This window comes from Podarcis liolepis (genome assembly GCF_965112155.1).
Source record: "Podarcis liolepis genome assembly, chromosome: 17".
NCBI classification, from domain to species: domain Eukaryota; kingdom Metazoa; phylum Chordata; class Lepidosauria; order Squamata; family Lacertidae; genus Podarcis; species Podarcis liolepis.
Genome location: NC_139571.1, coordinates 42,546,292 through 42,570,475, shown reverse-complemented (window position 1 = coordinate 42,570,475; position 24,184 = coordinate 42,546,292). Strand labels below are relative to the sequence as shown.

The window sequence follows — 24,184 nt, the reverse complement described above, 5'->3', positions numbered from 1 at the left end:
CTTCTTTCATGACCATTTGAGCAGGAAAAGGTGTGTAATTACACAATGCTGTGTAATTGCTCTTCTTCTTATGGACTGTGTGCCATGGCTTTCTGAAACGCCTCATGAATAGCAGACGGCTGAGTGGATAACCGGGATTTACTGGCACACATAACTTTGTGAACCCATCTTACTAGGATCATGGTGGACTTTTCTGAGCTCCTGGAGAATAATACCTTTGTGTGACTTGGGCTGGGCCAGAGTATTTTCTGGTGTACATGTCCCCAGTTCCATTTTTAAAAATTTTATTTATAATTTACCAACAATACAGTTACTCATACGCTGATAATAAGCAATACGCTAACCATTGACTTCCCTTCCACCCTTCCATGGTTTCACTGACTACCAATTGCTGCTGTGTATTATAATCAAACCATAGCTTCTTTTTCTCATGTTATTCTCAATACAGCGGTACCTCGCAAGACGAAAAACGCGCAAGACGAATGCCTCACAAGACGAAAGAGTTTTCCGTTTTTTGAGTCGTTCCGCAAGACGAATTTCCCTATGGGCTTGCTTCGCAAGACGAAATGTCTTGCAAGTTCTTGCGAGTTTGTTTCCTTTTTCTTAAAGCCACTAAGCCGCTAAGCCGTTAATAGCCACTAAGCCGCTAATAGCTGTGCTTCGCAAGACGAAAAAACCGCAAGCCGAAGAGACTCGCGGAACGGATTAATTTTGTCTTGCGAGGCACCACTGTATCCTTTTACTGCTGAATTTACTCGAAACCTACTAGCGATTTAACCTGTTTACAATAATTCTTCATATAATCTACAAACATTTTCCAGTCTTCCTTAAAGGCTGTTTCGTCTTGGTCTCTAATTCTACTGGTTAGACTTGCTAATTCTGCATACTCCATCAGTTTCGACTGCCACTCCCCTTTCATGGGAACTGCCCCCTCCCGCCATTTTTAGCATATAGAATTTGGGCTGCATGAGTACCATACAAAAACAAACTCCTTCGATTTTTTAGTACAGTGGTTTTCAACCAGTGTGCCGTGGCACCCTGGGGTGCCTTGAATGTTGGTCAGGGGTGCCGCGGGCAACACTGGACTCTGTCCCCCTTTCCCTCCCTCCCTCCTCTTGCATCTCTGCCTCCCAAAGGCTTGCACAGCTGTTTGCTGCAGCAGCCCTGGCTTCAAGCTCTGCAAGCAAATGGTGCCTTTCTATGGGGCTCAAAGACCAAGGACAGCAGCAGCAGCAGCTGCCCAGAGGACTCCCAAGGAGAGGGGAGAGCAGAGGAGGCAGAGGGAACCCTCCACAAAGGAGGATGTTCGAAAAAGGGTGAGAGGCTGCCAGCTCTGCAGGCAAGGGGTGACATAACTGGGCTCCTGAGCCCCACAGGGGTGCCACAGAAGGAATGTAGTTGGTCAAGGGAGCGCCGTGGACTCAAAAAGGCTGAAAACTTCTGCTTTAGTACATTTGATTCAATTAATCCTAAAAGAAATGCTTCTGGTCTTTTGTGGAGCATCCTTTTAAACATTTTCCCCATCTCATTATGTCCCCAATTCCTACCCTGCCTACATATACAGTGGTACCTCGGGTTAAGTACTTAATTCGTTCTGGAGGTTCGTTCTTAACCTGAAACTGTTCTTGACTTGAAGCACCACTTTAGCTAAAGGGGCCTCCCGCTGCTGCCGGAGCACGATTTCTGTTCTCATCCTGAAGCAAAGTTCTTAACCCAAGGTAATATTTCTGGGTTAGCGGAATCTGTAAGCTGAAGTGTATGTAACCTGAAGCGTATGTAACCCAAGGCACCACTGTATTGTTTGTTACTGACATGGGGACACCATGCTCGACAATTTCTTACACCAGAACAAAGCACTTGACCAGATGTGATTTTATGATGTATCTATCTATCTATCTATCTATCTATCTATCTATCCACACACCACTTCTTCTTCTTCTTCTTTTTTTAAACTCCCCACCGCAAAGCAGTTTACAAAAATAAAGGGAGGGTGTCCATGAAGCAAACAGATAATTCATCACCCAGACTCCCCCCCCCCTTTTCATCCTGAGTATGTCAGAAGCAAGCTGGACTGGGAGAAAAAGTGCCTGGGGCAACAGAGCATAGGAAGATCAGGTCAGGAAGGATTCTGTTCTGCTTGCGCATATACCCATTAATTGCAAAAGTTAGCCTGTCATGGACTGGTTGGACGCAAAGGAATGGAGGAAATAACCAGCTGGGGAACCACCAAAGGAAGACGGCTCAGAGCTCAGGGAGTGGTGGTGGGATGACAACCAGTGGTCAGAGGGAGAAGAGGGAGCAGACTGGGAGGTGTCGGAAGCTGAAGAGATAACAGGGTTTAGGGAGCGGGGAGAGCCTGTGGCAGACAGCAGCCCAGAATCAGATGCAGAAGTTGAAGCTGGAGAGTGGTATGAGGGAGGCCAAGAGGCAGAGATGAGTCAAGCTGGTGAAGAGTCACAGGTGTCTCCCCCTCCTGCTGCGACAAGCTCTGCTCCCCACTTGTCTCCCAGAACCATAAGAGACAGGAAAATGGGACAGGAAAGGTTGGCTGCTCGGACGCGCAGTCTCCAATTGCTAGGGGAAAACCCTGAAGAGGAGAGAACTTAAGACAGCTGTGGGAGGTGGGGACTTCCAGTCTTGGCAAATGATCCATGGGGCAAGACCTGCCAGGGATGAGCTGCTGTGCTCATTAGGCCTGGCAGCCCATCAAGTCTGCGCAGATCGTGCTCCTGCTAATTAAGAATTAATTCCAACTTGAATGGTGCAATTACTTCTGGATTGCTCCAGACATAGCCTTCCTGATTTCCGCTTTATACATGAATGGGGCAGGCACGACTGAACAAATATGGATGCTGATCTCACAAGGAGCAAGAACACGCAGGTTTGTGCTTCCCATCTCAAGCCTCACATGGCAGTTCTTTTATTGTTTATACGAAGGGATTGGGGGTTCCTCTTTTTTGGTACACAAGGATAAATTCCATACACAAAGAGTAACCTAAGAATTGGTCCTAAATCAATGGCTAAAGCAGCTTTAATTTGAAAGTATTCTCAACTGATAAAAAAACACAGTTGAGTTTCACTTCAGGAAGAAGCTGGAGGGTAACAAATGTACTCTAAAATGAAAATTATATTCCTCTACTGTTTCCTTGGGGAAAGATTTCTCAGCAAGGTTTTATGAGAGCACTTCAAGCACCCACAAAGGGCCAATGATAAGAGAAATCCACGTACGAAGGAAGACCATTATTTCAACTTGTTCAGAACAGCTGGAAAGATGGGACTGGTGCGTTTACTTACACACCTTTCACTGCTCCCAAATGCCAAGACAATGTTCCTAAATATCCTACAAATTCATAAATTATACATAAATTCCATATACTAAAACTTTTATCGCCTTTTCAAACAACTAGAGCACTGTTAAGTAGCCTTTGAATTTTCCCTTTCCCTGCCCGGTACCTGCAACAGAACATGTTGGAACATACCTGTAGGTTGAGATTTTTAATTGCATGGAACTAAGTCAAATGCTCTTAAGAGCATTATGGGTTTGGGTTCATTATTCCTAGGCAGTAAAGCAAATTTGTTGAAATATAAAATGTGTTTAAATATAAAACCATTGGCTTGTTTCACACAATCATCTGGTTGCCTCATCCCTCCCCTCCCACAGGAAGGGTAATTTCACAATCGCCATATATTTCCAGTGATGACAAAGCTTAGGTATAACCCTAAAGAAACAATATACTTCTATTCCTCTGTTCATCCAAATCATCTCAAACTTTTCTAGAACAATCAAAGAAGGTGAAATGCAAGATTGAGGGTGAATTACAAATATTTGAGCAGTCTGCACATTTTCTCCCTTTCAGTTATTTAAGGATAACGGATAGTTTGCATCATATTATATCAAAGCGAGGCAGGTGAACTCTCTGCCACGATTGCCAAAAAGTGATCTATCATTGGAATTACTACGAGGTGGGTTAAGCAACAAGTAGTATGTTATTTGTGCTCTGTCTTCAAAGCGGTTTACAAAAGGAATAAAGCAATAAAATAATCAGTAAAAAAAAAACACCCCAGTTAAAAACAACATTCAAAAATAATTAAAATGAACAATAAGCTAAAAACCAGATTAAAACACATGACACTTCAGTTCAGTTCGATTTATTGTGTTTAGCTAGCAAGCAGCCATTACACACGTCAACAGTCTAATTTTAGGTAAAGGTAAAGGGACCCCTGACCGTTAGGTCCAGTTGTGGCCGACTCTGGGGTTGCGGCGCTCATCTCGCTTTACTGGCCGAGGGAGCCGGCGTACAGCTTCCGGGTCATGTGGCCAGCATGACTAAGCCGCTTCTGGCAAACCAGAGCAGCGCACGGAAACGCCGTTTACCTTCCCGCCGGAGTGGTACCTATTTATCTACTTGCACTTTGACGTGCTTTCGAACTGCTAGGTTGGCAGGAGCAGGGACCGAGCAATGGGAGCTCACCTCATTGCAGGGATTCGAACCGCTGACCTTCTGTGCCACCCGTGTCCCTCATTCTAATTTTAGTCCTGCCTAAATAAAAGCTATTTTAGCTGGCCTGATGTCAATAAGCAGTGAGTTACAAAATGCAGGTGCTGCCACAGTAAAAGATCAATTTCTTACAAATCCAGAACGGGTATTTTGTGGCACCTGCAAACAGTGCCAGTTCCACAGACTCAAACAGTCAGGTGGACTTATATGGGGCAAGGCAATCTTGCAAGTAAACTGGTGCCAAGCTGCTAAGGGCTTTATATACTAATAGTAAAACCATGAATTTTGCCTGGTAGCAAACTCGCAAGCACCACAGGTCTCCGAGTGGAGGTGTTATATGTTGATAGGGTCTCTCTCCTCTTAGCAATCATGCTGCAGCAGTTTACACCAACTGCACCTTTAGGATCAAAGCACAAGGGAAGACCCACACAGAGCGCATTGCAGTAACCTAGTCTTGGAGTAACCTTATTTCTGAGTTGACATGTATAGGATTGTACTGTCCAATCCATATACAGTGGTACCTCTGGTTGCAAACAGGATCCGTTCCAGAGGCCCATTCGCAACATGAAAACAACGCAACCTGCAGCGGTGCGTCTGTGCACATGTGGGTTGCGATTCACTGCTTCTGCGCATGTGCGTGACGTCATTTTGCACATCTGCACATGCGGCGAAACCCGGAAGTAACCCTTTCCGGTTCTTCCAGGTCGCCACGGGACGTAACCTGAAAGAACGTAACATGAAGCGGACGTAACATGAGGTATGACTGTACAGTGGTACCTCTGGTTACGTACTTAATTGGTTCCGGAGGTCCATTCTTAACCTAAAACTGTTCTTAACCTGAAGCACCACTTTAGCTAATGGGGCCTCCTGCTGCCACCGTGCCGCCAGAGCACAATTTCTGTTCTCATCCTGAAGCAAAGTTCTTAACCCGAAGTACTATTTCTGGGTTAGCGGAGTCTGTAACCTGAACCGACTGTAACCTGAAGCATCTGTAACCCGAGGTAACACTGTACAGTGTTTAAGAATGTTGGATGGTGACCTGAAAGACCGGGGTTCATATCCTCATTCACCCATGAAGCTCTCCAGGAGACCTGGGGACAGTAACTGCCTCTCAGCCTAACCTACTTCACGGGATTCATAGAATCATAAAATCATAGAGTTGGAATAGACCCCAAGGGCCATCGAGTCCAACCCCCTGCCAAGCAGGAAACACCATCAGAGCACTCCTGACATATGGTTGTCAAGCCTCTGCTTAAAGACCTCCAAAGTAGGAGACTCCACCACACTCCTTGGCAGCAAATTCCACTGTCGAACAGCTCTTACTGTCAGGAAGTTCTTCCTAATGTTGAGGTGGAATCTTCTTTCTTGTAGTTTGGATCCATTGCTCCGTGTCCGCTTCTCAGGAGCAGCAGAAAACAACCTTTCTCCCTCCTCTATGTGACATCCTTTTCTATATTTGAACATGGCTATCATATCACCCCTTAACCTCCTCTTCTCCAGGCTAAACATGCCCAGCTCCCTTAGCCGTTCCTCATAAGGCATCGTTTCCAGGCCTTTGACCATTTTGGTTGCCCTCCTCTGGACACGTTCCAGTTTGTCAGTGTCCTTCTTGAACTGTGGTGCCCAGAACTGGACACAGTACTCCAGGTGAGGTCTGACCAGAGCAGAATACAGTGGCACTATTACTTCCCTTGATCTAGATGCTATACTCCTATTGATGCAGCCCAGAATTGCATTGGCTTTTTTAGCTGCCGCGTCACACTGTGACTGTTGTTGTTGGGATTAAATGAGATGATGAGAACCATGTACACCACTTTGAGCTCCTTGGGGGAAAAAGTGGTGGATATAAATGCAAATAAGAATAGGAATTAATAATAAATATAACACATAACAAGTCTTTGTGGAAAGAGGAAGGTCCACACAAGGATAGTTTTTTGCTGGAAGAAAGTGGGGGTGGGGAGATTGATGCATGAACACAAGTAAATTTCAAATCAATGAGATTTTTTTATTTAAATGCCCAGAACAGAAGTTAATCAATACTTGCCTATATCAACTAATTTAGGATATGGAGGTCACCCTATCTGGGCAAAAGGGAAGCAGACTGTTTTAGATACCTGTTCTTAGAGAAAGAAATAGAACAAAGATGTGTCATGACAAACTGGGTGTTTTGCCAAAAGCACTGCACAGAAAGGCCTAAAAAACCCTAATATAATAAATGATTTCACATACCACTGATGACATTCTTGAATTACAACATTGTAAATCCATCCATGCTACAAAATAATGACATGCCTCTCTATGCAGCAGAGAAAGTATTAAAAAATTAGAACAAATTGGTTGGCCGGGATATTCGTGTCAAATTCCAAGGGCGATTTTTGTGACTTCCAATTAGAGAAGGTTGGAACATACAACAGTATATCAAAATGTTGAATTCTACATCTCCATTTTAGCCCAAATTCTTATGTGGTATGAAACTGTAACAAGCTCCATTTCTCTGTACATAGAGTAACAAGTCATAGAATAGCATTAGAAAAACCAAGCCTTCAGCTTTGCCAGAAATGCACCAATTACTAGATGACATCTCTGAATGCCACCCCCCCCCCGGTAATGGTATCTTAGTGCAAATTCCAGTAACTATTTGTAAGCTACTGTTATGAACACATCTCCATATATATTTTTCTGACAAACAAAACATTACAGTTCTTAATAATGGAATTTCAGAATAAATCTTTTTCAGTTATGTGCATTGTCTTTCACTCGGCTCTTAAAACGCTGCGTTATTCCACTGTCCACTTATCCGTCCTTTAGCATATTAACAGCTGGAGCCTATGCATATTTATTTACAAGGAAGTGCCATTATGTTCAATTCCAGGCAAGAGAGCGTATCATAGCAATTTAATAGCGCAGTCCTGAGCATTTAGAAGCAAGTCTGATTGTAATGAACTGGACTCGCTTCCAGGTAAGCATAGTTTGAATCAAACTATAAATCTCCCTTTCAGTGTGAAACCTGTCAATCTGATATAAAATGTTCCTGGACTAACATGCAAATACATGTAAATATAAGCACTAAGATCAAATTGAGTGACAGTATCATGCTAAGTTTACACTGGGTTTAGTGTTTTAGGATTTGGGATCTTAGATACATCACCATTGAGAATTCCAATCTGGCGGTGCAGGTATGGAGTGGGAGAAGGTAAGGGCAGCTTATTTTAGCTGTCAATTGCAGGCATAGGCAAACTCAGCCCTCCTGATGTTTTGGGACTACAATTCCCATCATCCCTGACCACTGGTCCTAATAGCTAGGGGTCATGGGAGTTGTAGTCCCAAAACATCTGGAGGGCCGAGTTTGCCTTTGCCTGGTCTACTGAGTTCAGAAAGAGTGTTTTTAAATTGCACTACCTCTCGTTATCATATCATTATGCTAGCATAGGGAATGGAAGAAGAATTTGGGGGAGTTTAGAATAAGTCTATTTATTACTCCCCTAAAATGTCATCGGTGTTGCCCCTTTTTGCCTCTTCTACTAGCATGTCTGAGAAATGGTTATGAAAGTATAATGTTCTCCTAACTGCAATCTAGTACAGAATCTTCTTTTGTTTGTCCCCACGCTAATTTCAATTTGTTGGTTAGCTTTTCTAGTAGGCCTGTTCCCCAGCCATGGCGGAGCTCAGTGGATGGAGAAGCCAGCCAAGTCTCAGGGGGGTACTTGCCTGGAGGCAGAAACCATATACAAAGTCCAGTCCAGTCCCAAGGTCAGGAAATATCTCAGTTCACGTGGTCAGATGATCCGGGGTCAAGAAAGGCAATGAGTGTGATGGCCTGGGATTCCGAGTCTGAGAGCGATCCGGAGGAATCCCAGCCGGCACAGGAGTCCCCGCCTCCAGGGCCGGCTGAACTGGGGCAAGGCCTAGATGCTGAGGAAACTCAAGAGCAGGCACCAGGTGAAACCATTCTGGCCCCAGAGGTGCTGGATGACTCAGTGGCCACAGGTGAGCCTCCTCCAGGGCCCAGTAACCCTTCGGCCTCTCCTGATCTGCAGAGGCTTAGGGCAGAGAGGCGAAGGGAACTGGTTGCCCCCAGGAGGAGTGCTCGCCTTAAGGCCAGAGGAGGCGGGGCTCCTGGGGGTCGGGACCGCCCCTGGCCTTAGAAGAGGATAAAAGCCCAGTCAGGCCGGCCCCAGGTTGCGGGAGCAACGTCGTTGTTGGCTACGGACCTTCCTGTGTTCTTGATCCCTGCTCGGCTTCCTGTTCCTGACTATCCAGTACTCCTGTTACCTGCTCCGCCTTCTGTTCCAGCGTTCCTGTTCCCCGCCCGGCTCTCTGCATCGGACCTCGCCCCTCTTCGCGTGGACTCTGCTACACTCACGGTACCTTACCCCCGGGACCAGCACAATGAGAAGCAAGAAGCAGCAAGCTCTGGTCAGGAACAACGAATGTGGTTCCCAGCAACTGACTTAGGCTGGAAGCCCTGCTTAAGAAAGCTGGAGCCAGCTGGTCCTCATTAGCAGCAGGTGGAGTCACTTCACCTTTTGCTCCTTCAGGCTGCTGCTCAGCAGGTGAAGCCAACTCCTGGCCCATGACATACAGTTTGGTACCAGTAGTCCATGTTCACTCTTGACCGTGAGTGAGAGAGCTCCCTGGGAGAGCTCTTTCGATAAGAAAGGGCACTTTGCAGGAAACAGCGTAGTTTCAGAACACATGTAGGAAGAATGCACTACAGATACTTGCTTCCTCCAGGCATTCTTGGACTACAACTCCTAATATTATGAAGCGCAGTACAGTCATACCCTGGGTTGAAGTAGCTTCGAGATGAATATTTTCAGGTTGTGCTCCGTGGCGACCCGGAAGTAATGGAGCGCATAACTACCGGGTTTCGCCGCTCGTGCATGCATAGCTGTCAAGCGTCCCTTATTTGGCGGGACAGTCCCTTATCCCAGCGCCATGTCCTGCTGCTGTCCCTTATTGATGATGTCCCTTAAATTTCCTGGGTTTCTGTGATGGCTTGGGAATCCGATTCAGAGGGTGAACCGGAGGAATCCCAGCCTGCACAGGAGTCCCCACCTCCAGGGCCAGCTGAATTGGGGCAGGGCCTTGATTCTGAGGCGCCTGCACCTGTGCTGGATCCTTAGGAGCAGGCACCAGGTGAATCCACTCTGGCTCCAGAGGTGGTTGAGGACTCAGTGCCTACAGGTGAGTCTCCCCCTGGGCCCAGTAACCCTCCAGCCTCTCCTGAGCTGCAGAGGCTCAGGGCAGAGAGGCGAAGGGAACTGGTTTCTCCCAGGAGAAGTGCTCGCCTTAAGGCCAGGAGAGGCGGGTCTCCTGGGGGCCGGGACCGCCCCTGGCCTCAGAGAAGATAAAGGCCAGTCAGCCCGGTCCCAGGTTGCGGGAGCAACATTGTTGTTGAGTACCTGTTCCTGCCCGGACCCAGACCTGACCCTCCAGTGTTTCTGTCCCCGCCCGGCTTCCTGCTTCGGACCTCGCCCCGCTCCTTGTGAACTGTTTCCAGGCTAGTGATCCAGGACCGGACTTTGACTACGCCAACGGTAACCTTCTCCCCGGGACCAGCACAGTTTCAAAGGAAGCAGCTCCTCTCCCTCCCTCCCTGCCGGCCAGGGAAGAGGGAGGCTCCAACTGTGTTGCTTGGCTGCATTGCTCACCCAATAAGGAGTCTAAGAACAACTGGGGGGTGGAGCTTGCATGCCTTGTGCTGATCAAATCAGCCACGTTGCCTGGAGACTCGCCTTTGCTCAGCGCTTCCCAGCGGAGAGGTGACGGTGGTTTTCCTTGAGGCTTCGTTTGGCTGCTGGCTGGGCTTTCTGCCTTTGGCTTGGAGGGGCTCAGAAGTTGAACATACCTGTGCCCGGAAAATCCCTTATTTTGGCTGCTGATCCCTCATTTTTGAGGCTGCTGGTGCCTTATTTTCAAATTTGACAGCTATGTGCATGCGCAGACGCTCAAAACGACGTCACGCGCATGCGCGAAAGTGGCAAATTGTGACCCATGCACGCGCAGACGCGGGTTGCGTTCGCTTCAGGATGCGAACGGGGCTCCGGAACAGATCCCGTCTGCATCCAGAGGTACCACTGTATACAAACTTAATGAATAAAATAAAAGTTATGCTTTTATCTATTTATTTGGCACCATCAAAGGGGTGAATCTGCATTAAGTTCAGATGCATGTTCTTAGGACTAAGTGGTTACCGTACTTTTCACCCTATAAGACGCACCAGACCATAAGACGCACCTAGTTTTCGGAAGAGGAAAACAAGAAAAAAAATATTCTGAATCTCAGAAGCCAGAACAGCAAAAGGGATCGCTGTGCAGTGAAAGCAGCAATCCCTCTTGCTGTTCTGGCTTCTGGGATAGCTGCACAGCCTGCATTCGCTCCATAAGACTCACACACATTTCCCCTTACTTTTTAGGAGGGAAAAAGTGAGTCATATAGAGCAAAAAATACGGTATATTATTGAGCACAGCACCTATTTACATGGGCTAATCATATGCAAGGCTAGGACTTTAGGTGTCCTCCTGAAAGACGCTCAACAACTTAGGGTTGCCCATCCAAAAATGGTGGGGGTTCCTGCACCCCTTTTTCTAGAAAAAGGGACTGTGCACAGCAGATGAATATCACTGAAGACCCTTTACACCAATGTATGCAGTGTTTTCAGCATGCACTGAATGTTACACATGTGAAAAAATACAAAACATCAGTTCAAAACTGTGCAGTGCAGATATCCAAAACAGTGTTAACTGTTTTGCCTAAGAAATATGATGCTCAGAGCAGGCACGCGGCTGAAACTAGAGCAGAATTAGTCTGACGATATGGGGGAAAAATACAACTTTGTTTACTGCTAAATCACTGCTTCACTAATCAGTTCAAAATGCAAATGCAGGCTATTTCCATCCGTATCTGATAAATCAAAACAGGCTTTTCAGAACCATCACTCCCCCCCAAATACAAATCATTTGTCAAATTAGCAATCTGCAGATGAAAAGCATTTGGAAGGTAAATATGAAAAACTCCTCGATTGAAACAACACCATGATAGGATTTGCACCCACTATTGTGTGTTATTTTCATATTAATTCAGAAGGTAATCTAAGTGCCATATTGATATTCCTCATGAATAAGCAAGTATTGAATTAAAAAAACATTGGTTCAATGTGAAAATGAAACCATAGTGTTTTCCTCTCTAAAGGACAGCTGTCCCAAGCCTGCTGATATCAAGGTATTTTGGACCATGATGAGCAGTTGTCAGAGATGAGAAAAGCTGTGATCCCAAATATGTGGAAGGCACCAGGTTGGGTAAGGCTGCTGTAGGATTTCATTAAGTGGGAATTATCCCACTTATGACTTTGTTTGCATCCTGCTAGCTACAATATCTGAAATTCCTTTTTATGACAGTACAATGGGGACAATGGATGGGGGATAAGTGAAAAGAGGATGTAAGCAGTGGAATAAGTGAATGGTGATAACACACCTTCCACAGCCTCTCTTCTGACAAGGTAGGTAGGCGTTATATATAGGGACAAGGGTGGCACTGTGGTCTAAGCCACTGTGCCTCTTGGGCTTGCCGATCAGGTTGGCGGTTCGAATCCCCGTGACAGGGTGAGCTCCCATTGCTCTGTCCCAGCTCCTTCCAACCTAGCAGTTCGAAAGCATGCCAGTGCAAGTAGATAAATAGGTATCAATGCGGCGGGAAGGTAAACGGCATTTCTGTGCGCTCTGGTTTCCATCATGGTGTTCCATTGCACCAGAAGCGGTTTAGTCCTGCTGGCCACATGACCCAGAAAGCTGTCTGTGGCCAAATACCAGCTCCCTCGGCCTGAAAGTGAGATGAGCGCTGCAACCCCAGAGTCGCCTTTGACTGGACTTAACTGTCCAGGGGTCCTTTACCTTTACCTCTTTAGACATTATATTGGGTCCTGAAACAGGAGATGATGATGATGGAATTTGAAACCACTTGGTCTGCAATGCCGTTGACATTGGAGATATGTATCCTGACTGAAATTTAGAACCAGAGGTTGAGCATTTCCAGCTCTATTTTTTCCAACCTAACCTCAAAGTTAAATAACATAATTCTTAACAAAACATGGAAGATACTCTGTGTGTGTGTGTGTGTGTAAGTGTAAATTCTGAAGCGTTTCTCTGCAACCAGAAGAGTCCGAGATTTATTTTAGAATAATTTAAATCTTGGCTCTCCATATAGCATGAAGACCATATTAATGATGTAAACAAGCCATTAGGGAGGGGAGGGGGTCATGGGTCAGAGGTAAGAGTCCAAGTTTAAATGCAGTCAGCCCTAGGTTGAATTCCTGGCACTTCCTCTTAAAAGAGATCAGGTGGTTCGGCTGGGACAGATCCTGAAAAGCTGAAGCTATTCGGAGTAGATAATAATAATAATAATAATAATAATAATAATAATAATAATAATTTATTTATTTATATCCCACCCTCCCCAGCCGAAGCCGGGCTCAGGGCGGCTAGCAACAATAAAATACAACACTCTAAAATCATTTCATTATAAAAGTAATTCAAATCAATTTGATGGCAACCATTGGGCTAGAGTTCTGTGAGGATTACCAAAGGAGGGAGTCAGGCTGTGCCTTGGCCAAAGACCTGGTGGAACAGCTCTGTCTTGCAGGCCCTGCGGAAAGATGTCAAGTCCCGCAGGGCCCTAGTCTCTTGTGGCAGAGTGTTCCACCAGATCGGGGCCACGGCCGAAAAAGCCCTGGCTCTGGTTGAGGCCAGCCTAACCTCCCTGTGGCCTGGGACCTCCAACTCTAGGCTGGACAGACCAATGGCCAGCTTTGTGCGTTCACATTCTCCTCATGCTGCTTCTTGCTCCACTCCATCCCAACATGTTTAAAACTTATTTGAATTCCAGTGTGACAGCTGTCAAAGCACATCAAACGTTTTCCTTGAAAAAGAAAACTGTCTAATGCCTAACATTCAGCATTCTTTCTATCATTATCATTGTATATCATGTTCATTTATGGGCAACTGCAACAACTAAAGGGTTCTCTTAGGATGAAAATATTCCTTTTCCTTCCCATCGATCCACAGTCCTTGTTTCTATGCAGAGAGATCTGCAGTTTATTCCAGTGCAAGTGGAATTCAATTAAATATGAATTCTAAGTACTTCAGCACAAAAGCTCACTGTCTCTGAGATATCCCTTGGTTATGTGAATTAAATATTCCTTTGGCTTCTGAAAAATGAACAATTTGTTTTTGAGCCAAATTAAATAAAACAACTAAACATCATTAATGTCCCTGGCCCCTGAAATCTCTCATTTTTTATAACATATACTAGGATTTCTAATTAATCTTCAATGAAAAATGAAAAATGACAAGATTATATTCTGTTTTATTCAATTGTATCCTGTATTTCCTTTAACAAATATCCAAGGTGGCTCACAGCACAGTCAAAATATTTAAACCCAATCAATAAGAACTATATAAACTGATCTAAAGGAGAAAAGACAGCTGATAATTTTAAAAACAAACGAGTGAACAAACAAAGAAATGAACAGGGGGAATTAAATCCCACCAGCAACTCAGCAGAAAAATGTCTGCCAGAAATGAGATGTTTTCACATGCCAACAGAAGTAAAACAGAGAGGGTGAAACAGGCATGAGAGGAGATTGGCCATGGAGGAGACAATTCTTTAGGTCCTCTCTGGGCACAACTCATATGCTGGTGGGGGCATAAACAGATCTTACTAATTGGGCAGGTTCATGTAGAAGAAGAAAGTCCTTCAAGTATCCTGGTTCCTAAGACAGTTTGGGGCTTTAGGAGAACAGGACAAACAGCATTTGCCCAGATATGTACCCAAAGCCAGTGAAGTTGTCTTAAAAAGGAAGTCATGTGATTCCCAGCTAAAGCCAACAGTCTATCGGCCACATTCTGGGCCAATATTTCCAGACACATTTCAAAGCCGGCCTCACACAAAGTTGTGGGGATGATTAGGGAGGAAAGTGATTTGTAATAATCCAGCTCTGGTGTTAAGTATGGCATGTGGAGTCACCAGAGCCAGATTTGATTTCTCCAGGAATGCCCACAACTGCAACCTGAGAATCCAGATAAAAAGCTGAATGGACACAGCCTGCAAGCCAGAGTATTCAAGGGGACTGCTATCCCCTTTCCAAATCAGTCTGAACTCCTATTCCTAGATCAACCTTACTAGTGTCCAGGAGCACATCTGCCTTGTCTAGATAATGCTTTCATTTGTTTTCCCTCACACAGTCCATTACTGACCTCAAGGACTCATTTAGTATCACAACCACCACGCCAGAACGTAACACAAAGAAGAAACAGAGCACATTCTTATGTGGATGGCACTGTACTCCAAATTCCTGGACAACAGGTCCCAGCGGTTTCATGTAGCTACTGCGTGACTTGAGAAACAAAATATTTGGGAACCCAGCAAGCCAAAGAGAGTTCTCCAGTACCACTGGCTAGAACTCCTCCCGCAGGGAAGTGATGGAACCAGCACAAAGCGAAGACACCAAGTCCTATCCCGGCTAGGTTATATTGAAGGATGTCAATAGTACAGACTGCTGCTGAGAGGTTTAGCAGAACCAAAAGGGACTCACTCGCCTTAATCACTTTCTAGCAGAGATAACAGTTATTAGCCAGGCAGGAAGGAGAACCTCAAACCTCACACCCTCTGCTCAAGAGAAAACCAATATTTAATGTCCATCGGTGCTTTATGTTGACAGATAAAAGGGCTCTTAGTCCCCAAACCATTCAAGTATTTTCTCCCACTATTTATGGTAAGGGCCCTCTGGAAATTTGACTACTGAAGAGGGAAAGAGGGAAACACTTTCTCTGGCAGCCAGGGTCTTCTTCCCAGTCTTGCTTCTCAACCAAATCATTAGTCTCAGCAAGATGATGCCAGGTGGGAACCTTGCTAGGTACTGACAGAGGTAGTGGCAATTCTAGATCTTTGGTTAAATATACGTATGCGTCCCATCATGCAGATGCTGGCATAGCGCTGAGCCTGGGATGTTGAGGAGATCCCCTGCCTCCAGCCTCTGGGCTTTTGCAGAAAGGTGCCTGCAGCACCTCCCCACCTCCACTGCCATTGCTTGCAAAAGGCCACAAGGAATGGAGACCAACGTCTCCTCTGCTCTCCCCAAACTCTTTCTGAACTGCCATTGTCACCAGACAGTGGGCGGGAAATTGCCACTGATAAGTGGACTTAATTGAACCCTGCATTTGTCACAGTGTGGAGTGCTGGCTTTCTAAAAAAAAGAGTGTGCCTGAATCAAACATTCTACATTTCTGAACCGAAGCAGCATAACCAATGCAATATCTATCTATCTATCTATCTATCTATCTATCTATCTATCATCTATCTATCTATCTATCTATCTATCTATCTATCATCTATCTATCTATCTATCATCTATCTATCTATCTATCTATCATCTATCTATCTATCTATCATCTATCTATCTATCTATCTATCTATCTATCTATCTATCTATCTATCTATCTATCATCTATCTATCATCTCTCTCTCTCTCATCTATCTATCTATCTATCATCTATCTATCTATCTATCTCTATCATCTATCTATCATCTATCTATCTATCTATCTATCTATCTATCTATCTATCTATCTATCATCTCTATCATCTATCTATCTATCTATCTATCTATCTATCTATCATCTATCTATCCATCTATCTATCTTTAAAGAAGCCGCAAATCAACAGGAACTCAACACTTCTGAAATTTCATCGTTCCACAGCAGAGTTCAATTTCCACGGGCAGGGCGGAGAGGGTGGGGGAGGACTGAATAAGCCCTTCATGTACTCACCGTGGATGACTGTGGATGCCAAGAGCATTGTGAGGAACAGCAGCTGTGGCGGCCACATGACTGTGGACCAAAACTTGAGGGTAACTCAGCAGCAAAAGTTTCCAAAAGAATGAATCAATATTTCTCTCTGCTGGTAATCCTCCAGGTGATAATTCGCTTTAATCCGAATGGGGTGGCTACCCTCTAAACCAACACCCTCACCCAGTGTCCAAAATTCAAGACCTAGAAAGAAAAAGAAAAAGGGGGAAACAGATAAGAGACTGGGTGTTTCTAAGCACCACAATCACCGTGCATTTGGCAAACAGTTGCACCAAGTAATACTTTCCAACAAGCCTTTGCTCATGTCTCCGTTCGATAATTAGAACTAGAAATATGTCAGAATGAAGCAGACATTCTATAGGAAATTTAAGCACAGGATTAATGCGAATCTGTGGGAAGCACAGATTGCATGCAGGCATCAAGAAATTTGTATCTAGAAAGCAAGACCTAAAGAGAAGAAGACACCAAATAGCAGTGTGGAACAATGCTTTGTTATTTCTTCCACAAGTTTATGAGGTCTAATTACAGGCTTATCGGGTCCTTGAACCACAGTCCTGAACAGATGTAAATGTATAATAAACAAAATAGCAAAGTAAACTCTCCCAAGGCACAAGACTTTCCCTGCTTCACTTCCCAATCCAAAAGGGTAATAAGTAAAAAAATAAAATAAAAGTCTTATCATTTACATAGCGCTTTTCGAATGTGTGTAATCATTTGCCTTGCAATCCTCAGAGTAGGTAAATTATATTTTTTTAAATTGTGATATTGCAGATGACAACCTGATGTTGAGGGAGACAGAGGCTGCGGCACAGATTTATTTTATTTATCAGCTTTCATGTGAAGGAGCAAGCACAGACTGAGACAAAAGTTAATTTCCTGAGGGGGCTCTGGAGCCCCTAACAAAGTACTTCTGCTATCTTCTCCGCTGCCCCCCTTCCCTGTCCAGGGACTTGCTCATTTTGCATTATATGGTTGCAGCAAATTTATGATGTGGCTGGAATCAAAAGGGGGTGGGGGTAGGATAGCCTAACAAACCCAAGTGGTTTGCATTGAGTAAATCCTCAAGGACTGCTGTCCTGGCCTGGCTGTCAGTGGGCTTCAAGAAATGGAATCAAACGGAAAAGATATAACTGCGGCTACGTCTAAAATACTTGTTTGTGGCTCTGCATTCAAAGAGGCTCTTAAGAAGCTGGAGAGAGTTGTGATATGCCTTCCAAACTTATCGATTTTAGAAAGTTTCGTCTGACAAATTTGCCCAGACTGACTGTAGATGCTAACAACAACAACAACAGTTACTGACAACTGAGCTGAACTGCTTTTCAACTAACCCACAGGGATATTATGGCCATAAAACCTATTCCCCGTCCCCTCCAGCACCAGTCACTCCTGAAGGCTCATGCACCAGATTGCAGCGACTGAGTAAGGTAGTGTCTATTGGCAAAACCTATTTGGTGTTTCGCAACTTTCTGACTAGTTGCAGGACCTTAGTCAGACCTAGCAGAGTAAACGCAGAATCCACGGAAGCAATTGGCGACTTGGCTGCAGACAGGATAGACGAAGCAGGAACCAGGAACTTGTAGTTAGGTGTTTATTATATACAGTGGACTATTTACAGGAACAGAACACGGATCTTTAGCTAGCTCTCTCTGACACGACTCACAACTCCTACACTGACACACTGTACCACTGAACTCACAAACTACCAGTTTGTAGGCCATTAATTATCTCTCCCTTGAGAGAGCGTGACCAATCAGGGAGCTGTCTCCATGCCTCTGTTATCACCAGGCAGACTTACTCCTTCAGATTGCCTTCTGGCTGTCCGCCAAACCTTAATTGACTCTGTGTGAGTAGCTGCACATACACAGATTCCCAACAGTGTCCCATCCGAATCTTGCTATATCAACAGCAGACCCTCCAAATGTCCTTATTTTCCAGGGGCAGTCCGGGTTTACAGAAGCTGTCCTGGTTTTTGATTTGACCCCAGAACTATAGTTTGTTAGAGTTGTGGGGATTTGTAGCTCTGTGGTGTAAACTGCAGTTTCCATGATTATTTGGGGAGAGATGTGCTTTAAATGTATGGTGTGTACTCAGCCTAAGTGGGGATGGGGTAGAGGGAGAAGGGCTAAACTCCTTCAGCCCTGATGTTAATGCCCACACTGTGGTTAGAGGTTAGCTGAATAGTTCAAACTCACCCTTGTTGTTGTATCTGAATCTTGTCTTTGTACCAAATGTGCAAATGCAACTTAGTTTTTTTAAAAGAAAATACAAACTTTGCTGCTTTTACAAATACTCCGTGTTTGCAAGAAAGCGGGTTAAAGGAGCAACTTGAGAGAATATCAAGGTGTGTCTGTAATTGATCGTATAAAAAATATATATGTTCATATGTAAAAAATATTCCCCCCCCCCCATGATAATAGGCTAACTGATAAATAAATAAATATCCTGCTGGGAAGCAATTTCAGCGGGAATGTTCTCCACATGAAAAGCAAGTTTAATTGTCTTTCAGAACTGTAAGTTGTAATAAATTTCTGTTAATGTTTAGGAGCAAATTTGGTTTAATGATCATTGCTATTTTTGGCTGCAGGGTGACATGAAGTTTAAGTGTAAAACAGATTAATGTTTTACACTACGGTGGTTTTCTTGCAGACTCTCCTTGAGTTAACCTTTTCACACCTCAGAAACCATTTAATATAATTTTACTTCTAATAGGCCAGAGGCAAACAGAAGCATATTTGCCACCGCTGAATGAGAATTTCTTTTCAGGTACAAAAATGTTTTATATGTGCCCATAGGCTTCAAAAAAAACCCCCACAACCTAGGAGGTGGTCAATGAATTAATAAAGGGATTTTCGGTAGATGTGGAGACCAAGAAATCCCTCTGCATACAGACACAGCCATGAACTGGGAGAAGGATCTTTGCCAGCAAGCAAACAAGCATTGAGCCGAGTCTGAGACACTTCAAAAGTACAGGAGTGCAAAAAGAACAACACTCTTTAAACCTCCACCAATTAAAATGTTCTGGCAACATCTGGGGAAAGCTGGAATGTCTTATCTAAACGGAACACAGAATCCTTAGGAAATGTATTTTTGTTAAAATGAGGTGTGTGTGTGTGGGGGGGGGAATGTATACTTGGAACAAGAGTTTTATAATGAACAATAAAGTTTCTCCTGAAAATTGGTAGTGTGTTACTTCAAAACCCACTATGAAGTGTCAAGCTGTGTCCCATCCCTTCCAGGCTGTAGGTTGATCTAAAAAGAAGAAGCAGGAACAGAGGAGACTTTCTGTGGTGGAGGCAGGGAACTAACAGAAAGGCTCCTTCACCCACCGCTGATGAATAATCCAGGCTCAGAAAGCAGCTGTAATAGCTCCACAGAATTAAATGTCATAATATAAATAAAACAAGTAAAAGACGGTTTAGCATATTAAATGCTCGGCTCCTCAAAATAAAGCCCGGTGTGGAAGGCACATGCACACGCAAAAAGCCGTTCCCCCGATTTAAACTTGCTAATGATCCATGGCATGCGACAATTAAAGCTAAGTGCATTTCCTTTAAATTTGGCAACAACCATGCAGTATTATTTCCCCCCAGAAAGGTAAGTTTATCCTAAATAATTCTACGCTTTCAGCCACTGAATTACATGGCGGCTAAAAGGCACGCTGTGAAGAGACACGCCAGCTCCCTTCAGGAGTTCAGGGCTTGCCTGGTACAGAGGGATCACAGGGGCAGACTCTACTCCAGATGTTTTGGCCTACAACTCCCATGATCCCTAGCTAACAGGACCAGTGGTCAGGGATGATGGGAATTGTAGTCCAAAACATCTGGAGGGCCAAAGGTTGGGTATGCCCACTCTACCCAGTGCATTCACATTCCTCAGCACACAGGAGCATTATAGACACATGAAGGAACGCATGTAGGGCAGGATGACACCAGCTTCCATGCTGAATTCCTAGATACATCCACTGGGTGGGTGAGAACGCTAATGATATCTGAAGGGGGTTAGTACGCCAAGACAGCTGGAAGTCTTAGCAGAGAAAGCGGACTCATCTGCTTTGCATAAAAGAAATGCCCTGTGTAGCAGGAAACACCCCCCCAATCATTCAGTTTGTACAAACTTCACACATACTCACACACTACATACGCTACACTTCTGTTATAAATTCATAGAAAATCAACCATACATCGGATTTGCACTGTTCCACTTTTATTTTACTCCATGAAGGAAGGACTACAAAATGGGGAAGGTTTGATACAGGGCACCCATAATCCCTTCAGCATACCAGCACATCCACAGGAGCCCTGCCCAGTTGCTATGCCAACCCTGATGGTCCCAGACAGAAGACCATCAAGATCACAAAGAACTTGCATACGGGAGTGGATTCAGCATGGTCTGGAACAAAGGACAATGATCAGATCTTCCCTCAGGGGGCAGGAAACTGCAAACTCCCCTCTGTCACCTGGAAAGTACTCATGGGGAGGGGGAAAGAGGGAACCAGCCAGGTGACAGGACACTCAGGTTACCACCACCACCCCTCCCTCAACCCCTCCTTTCTGTGATGTATGCATGATGTTTCTGGGGGTGGTCTTGATCTACAGGGTGGCAATTTCAAAAGTCTTTATAAGACTGTGCACACCATTTTTTCTGTGTCCTTCCTCTCTCCTGCAAGTGAGGGGAGCACCCTGTTGCAACAGTTCAATAAAGGCCAAGCCTACAGGCTGCTGTTTTGCTCCAAGTTATCCTGGTTGGTGTCTTTGTTTTTGTCCAAGGGAGCCCTCGGATTTTTCCGTTAACACCTGTTTGGGGGCCTCAAACTACCCTTCAACAGAGGATCACAGAGCGCTTTGCAATGTAAAAAAACACAAAAGTGCATACCATTGTTAGCATCTATTGATACCAGTTAGTATCTGTTGAATTTTCCACAGGTTGGGACTTTCATGGTGGATACTAATGACGGTATTGCACTTTTGTGTTTTTATGTTGTGAAGCGCTCTGTGATCCTCAGTTGAAGGGTAGTTATATAAATTTAATAAATAGTAATTCAGTAAATAATATTACAAACCTTATTACGGTCAGACCAGCATGAGATACAAACATGAGATAAAATAAAGCATGTAAGACTTAAAGAAGAGAGGGATAAAAGCAAATAGTTAAAAGTGGTTATAACTCACCGAAACTTAAAGCAGGTAGAGACAAAATACAAGTGGTTAAAAGGGAGCGACTATAAGGCAGTCGAATCCCCGCGACGGGGTGAGCTCCCGTTGCTCGGTCCCTGCTCCTGCCAACCTAGCAGTTCAAAAGCATGAAGTGCAAGTAGATAAATAGGTACCACTCCGGTGGGAAGGTAAACGGCGTTTCCATGCGCTGCTCTGGTTCGCCAGAAGCAGCTTAGTCACGCTGGCCACATGACCCGGAAGCTGTACGCCGGCTCCCTCGGCCACTAAAGCAAGGTGAGTGCCGCAACCCCAGAGTCGTTCGCGACTGGACCTAATGGTCAGGGGTCCCTTTACCTATTACTTCCCTTGATCGGGACACTGGACTTCTGTTGATAGAATAGCACCAGCTTTTTTTGCTGGTGCATCCATTCTTTACCCATGTTAAGCTTGTGGTCTACTAAGACCCCTATATCCTTTTCACATGTAGTCCTGGCAAGCCAGGTGTCCTCCAGCCTATATTTGTGCATCTGGTTCTTCCTGCCTAAGTGTAGAACCTGACATTTGTCCCTATTGAAATTCATTTTGTTAGCTTGTGCCCAGTTCTCCGCGCTGGAGACCTAATGGTCAGGGGTCCCTTTACCTTTTATAAGGGAGGGAATGTGAAGCAGCACAGGTCTTGCATTGTGGGCCTTCAGTTTAGGCCTGGTTTATGCCCATCATGGAAGCGCAAAACCTAGCAACTAAGTAAAATGATAATAGAGCTGGGATAGAGCTCAGTTAGTAGAGCACCTCTTAATCTTAGGGTTGTGGGTTCAAGCCCCACGCTGGGCAAAAGATTCCTGCATTGCAGGGGTCGGACTGGATGACCTTCGTGGTCCCTTCCAACTCAACAATTATGATTCTAATAACGTGCCTCTCACCCACATGGCTCTTCTTTGCTGGGATTGCTCTGCTCTACATTTAAAGTACTTGGTACAATAAATTCATGGAAAGCAAATGGGGAATAGCGTATAAACATTGAAAAAGAGGGAGAAATCCACAAGCAGCTAAGCACATAAAATATTCACTTTTAAACAGACAGGGAAATAACCTGAAGGTAGTCAGTAAAAAAACAGGCATACAACTCAAGTTATAATAGTCAAATAAAGAGAAGAAAACAGAATGACATAAAGGAGTATAGGGAAAAAATCTTTGAAACCGTGTTGTCAAAAAATGTAGCATGCTTCCACGGCTTCTTGTGGAGATAAGAAGATTCTTTGTAAAAATATGGATCAAGGAAGTCGAGGAAAATAAAGGTAACTTATCAACAGGAATGAAAAGGAGAACTTTAAAAGAGGGGAGGGAAAATGTCAGAGCAAACGCAAAGAAGAATCTTGTAAATTGTGGCACTTTAAAGACTAACACATTTATTACGGCATAAACTTTTGCAGACTACAGTACACTTCATCAGCCGCACGAAGTGTTATTATGCTGAGTTGCAGATGTGTGTGTGTATTTTTCCAATTTTTTAAAAATATAAATATATATAATTCAGCTTCCAGCACTCAGCTCCCTTCTCTTGAGGGTTTTCATGCAAAGTGCTGGTTGAAGTTCAAGACAGCTTTGCAGGACAAGCGGCAAAGTGCTTACCCATCTCTATTAAGAATGCATGTGGAATACCACCAATATTGGCACTTTAAAAAGAAACGCTGAAGTCCCACCATTTATACGAGGACGGATTATATGGTGGAAAACTCAAATTAAGGTGAAGTGAAACAAATTATCAGAAATAAGGCTGGCAGGGAGTTGCAAGAAACACCGTTGCTCAGGGATCTGCCCTGGCTGCTGATTTATTAAAGGGCCAAGTTCTGGTTGTTACTATAAAGCCTGTAACAACTTGGGGCGAGTTGACCTGTGAGATCACTTCAGTTGGCAGAGTCAGCCACCACTGCAGGTGCCACATAAAATCACAGAATTGGAGACTTGGAAGGGACCCAAGAATCATCTAGTCTAACCCCTGTGCAATGCAGGAATACGCAGCTGTCCCGTATGGGGATCGAACCTGCAACCAGGGCCGGATTTAGGTCTGATGAGGCCCTAAGCTACTGAAGGTAATGGGGCCCTTTATATGTCCAGCTGTCCTTTGTCAACAACAAATTGTAGCTGTTTTTGTGTTGAATATATTGCTAAGGGACGCGGGTGGCGCTGTGGGTTAAACCACAGAGCCTAGGACTTGCCGATCAGAAGGTCGGCGGTTCGAATCCCCGCAATGACGGGGTGAGCTCCCGTTGCTCAGTCCCTTCTCCTGCCAACCTAGCAGTTCGAAAGCACGTCAAAGTGCAAGTAGATAAATAGGGACCGCTCCGGCGGGAAGGTAAACGGCGTTTCTGTGCGCTGCTCTGGTTCGCCAGAAGCGGCTTGGTCATGCTGGCCACATGACCAGGAAGATGTACGCCGGCTCCCTCGGCCAGTAAAGCGAGATGAGCGCCGCAACCCCAGAGTCGGCCACAACTGGACCTAATGGTCTGGGGTCCCTTTACCTTTTATATTTGCACAGTGTTCTCGAAGCTACTAACATGAGTTTGACCAAACTGTGAGAGGCAGTGGAAGACAGGAGGGCCTGGCGTGTTCTGGTCCATGGGGCCACGAAGAGTCAGACACGACTAAACGACTAAACAACAACAACAACA

At 44.8% G+C, this 24,184-nt stretch overlaps 1 protein-coding gene across 32 annotated transcripts in view; it reads right to left on the bottom strand.

The window, feature by feature from the left end:
- ADGRL3 (adhesion G protein-coupled receptor L3) overlaps positions 1 to 24,184 on the bottom strand; it is a 515,832-nt gene that overhangs the window by 317,491 nt on the left and 174,157 nt on the right. For all 32 annotated transcript variants that reach the window (XM_083481628.1, XM_083481645.1, XM_083481648.1 and 29 more), the window contains exon 3: positions 16,324 to 16,545. In XM_083481628.1, coding sequence (XP_083337754.1) covers positions 16,324 to 16,381 — 58 coding nt within the window. In that variant the 5' untranslated portion in view covers positions 16,382 to 16,545. The remainder of the gene's footprint in view (positions 1 to 16,323; positions 16,546 to 24,184) is intronic.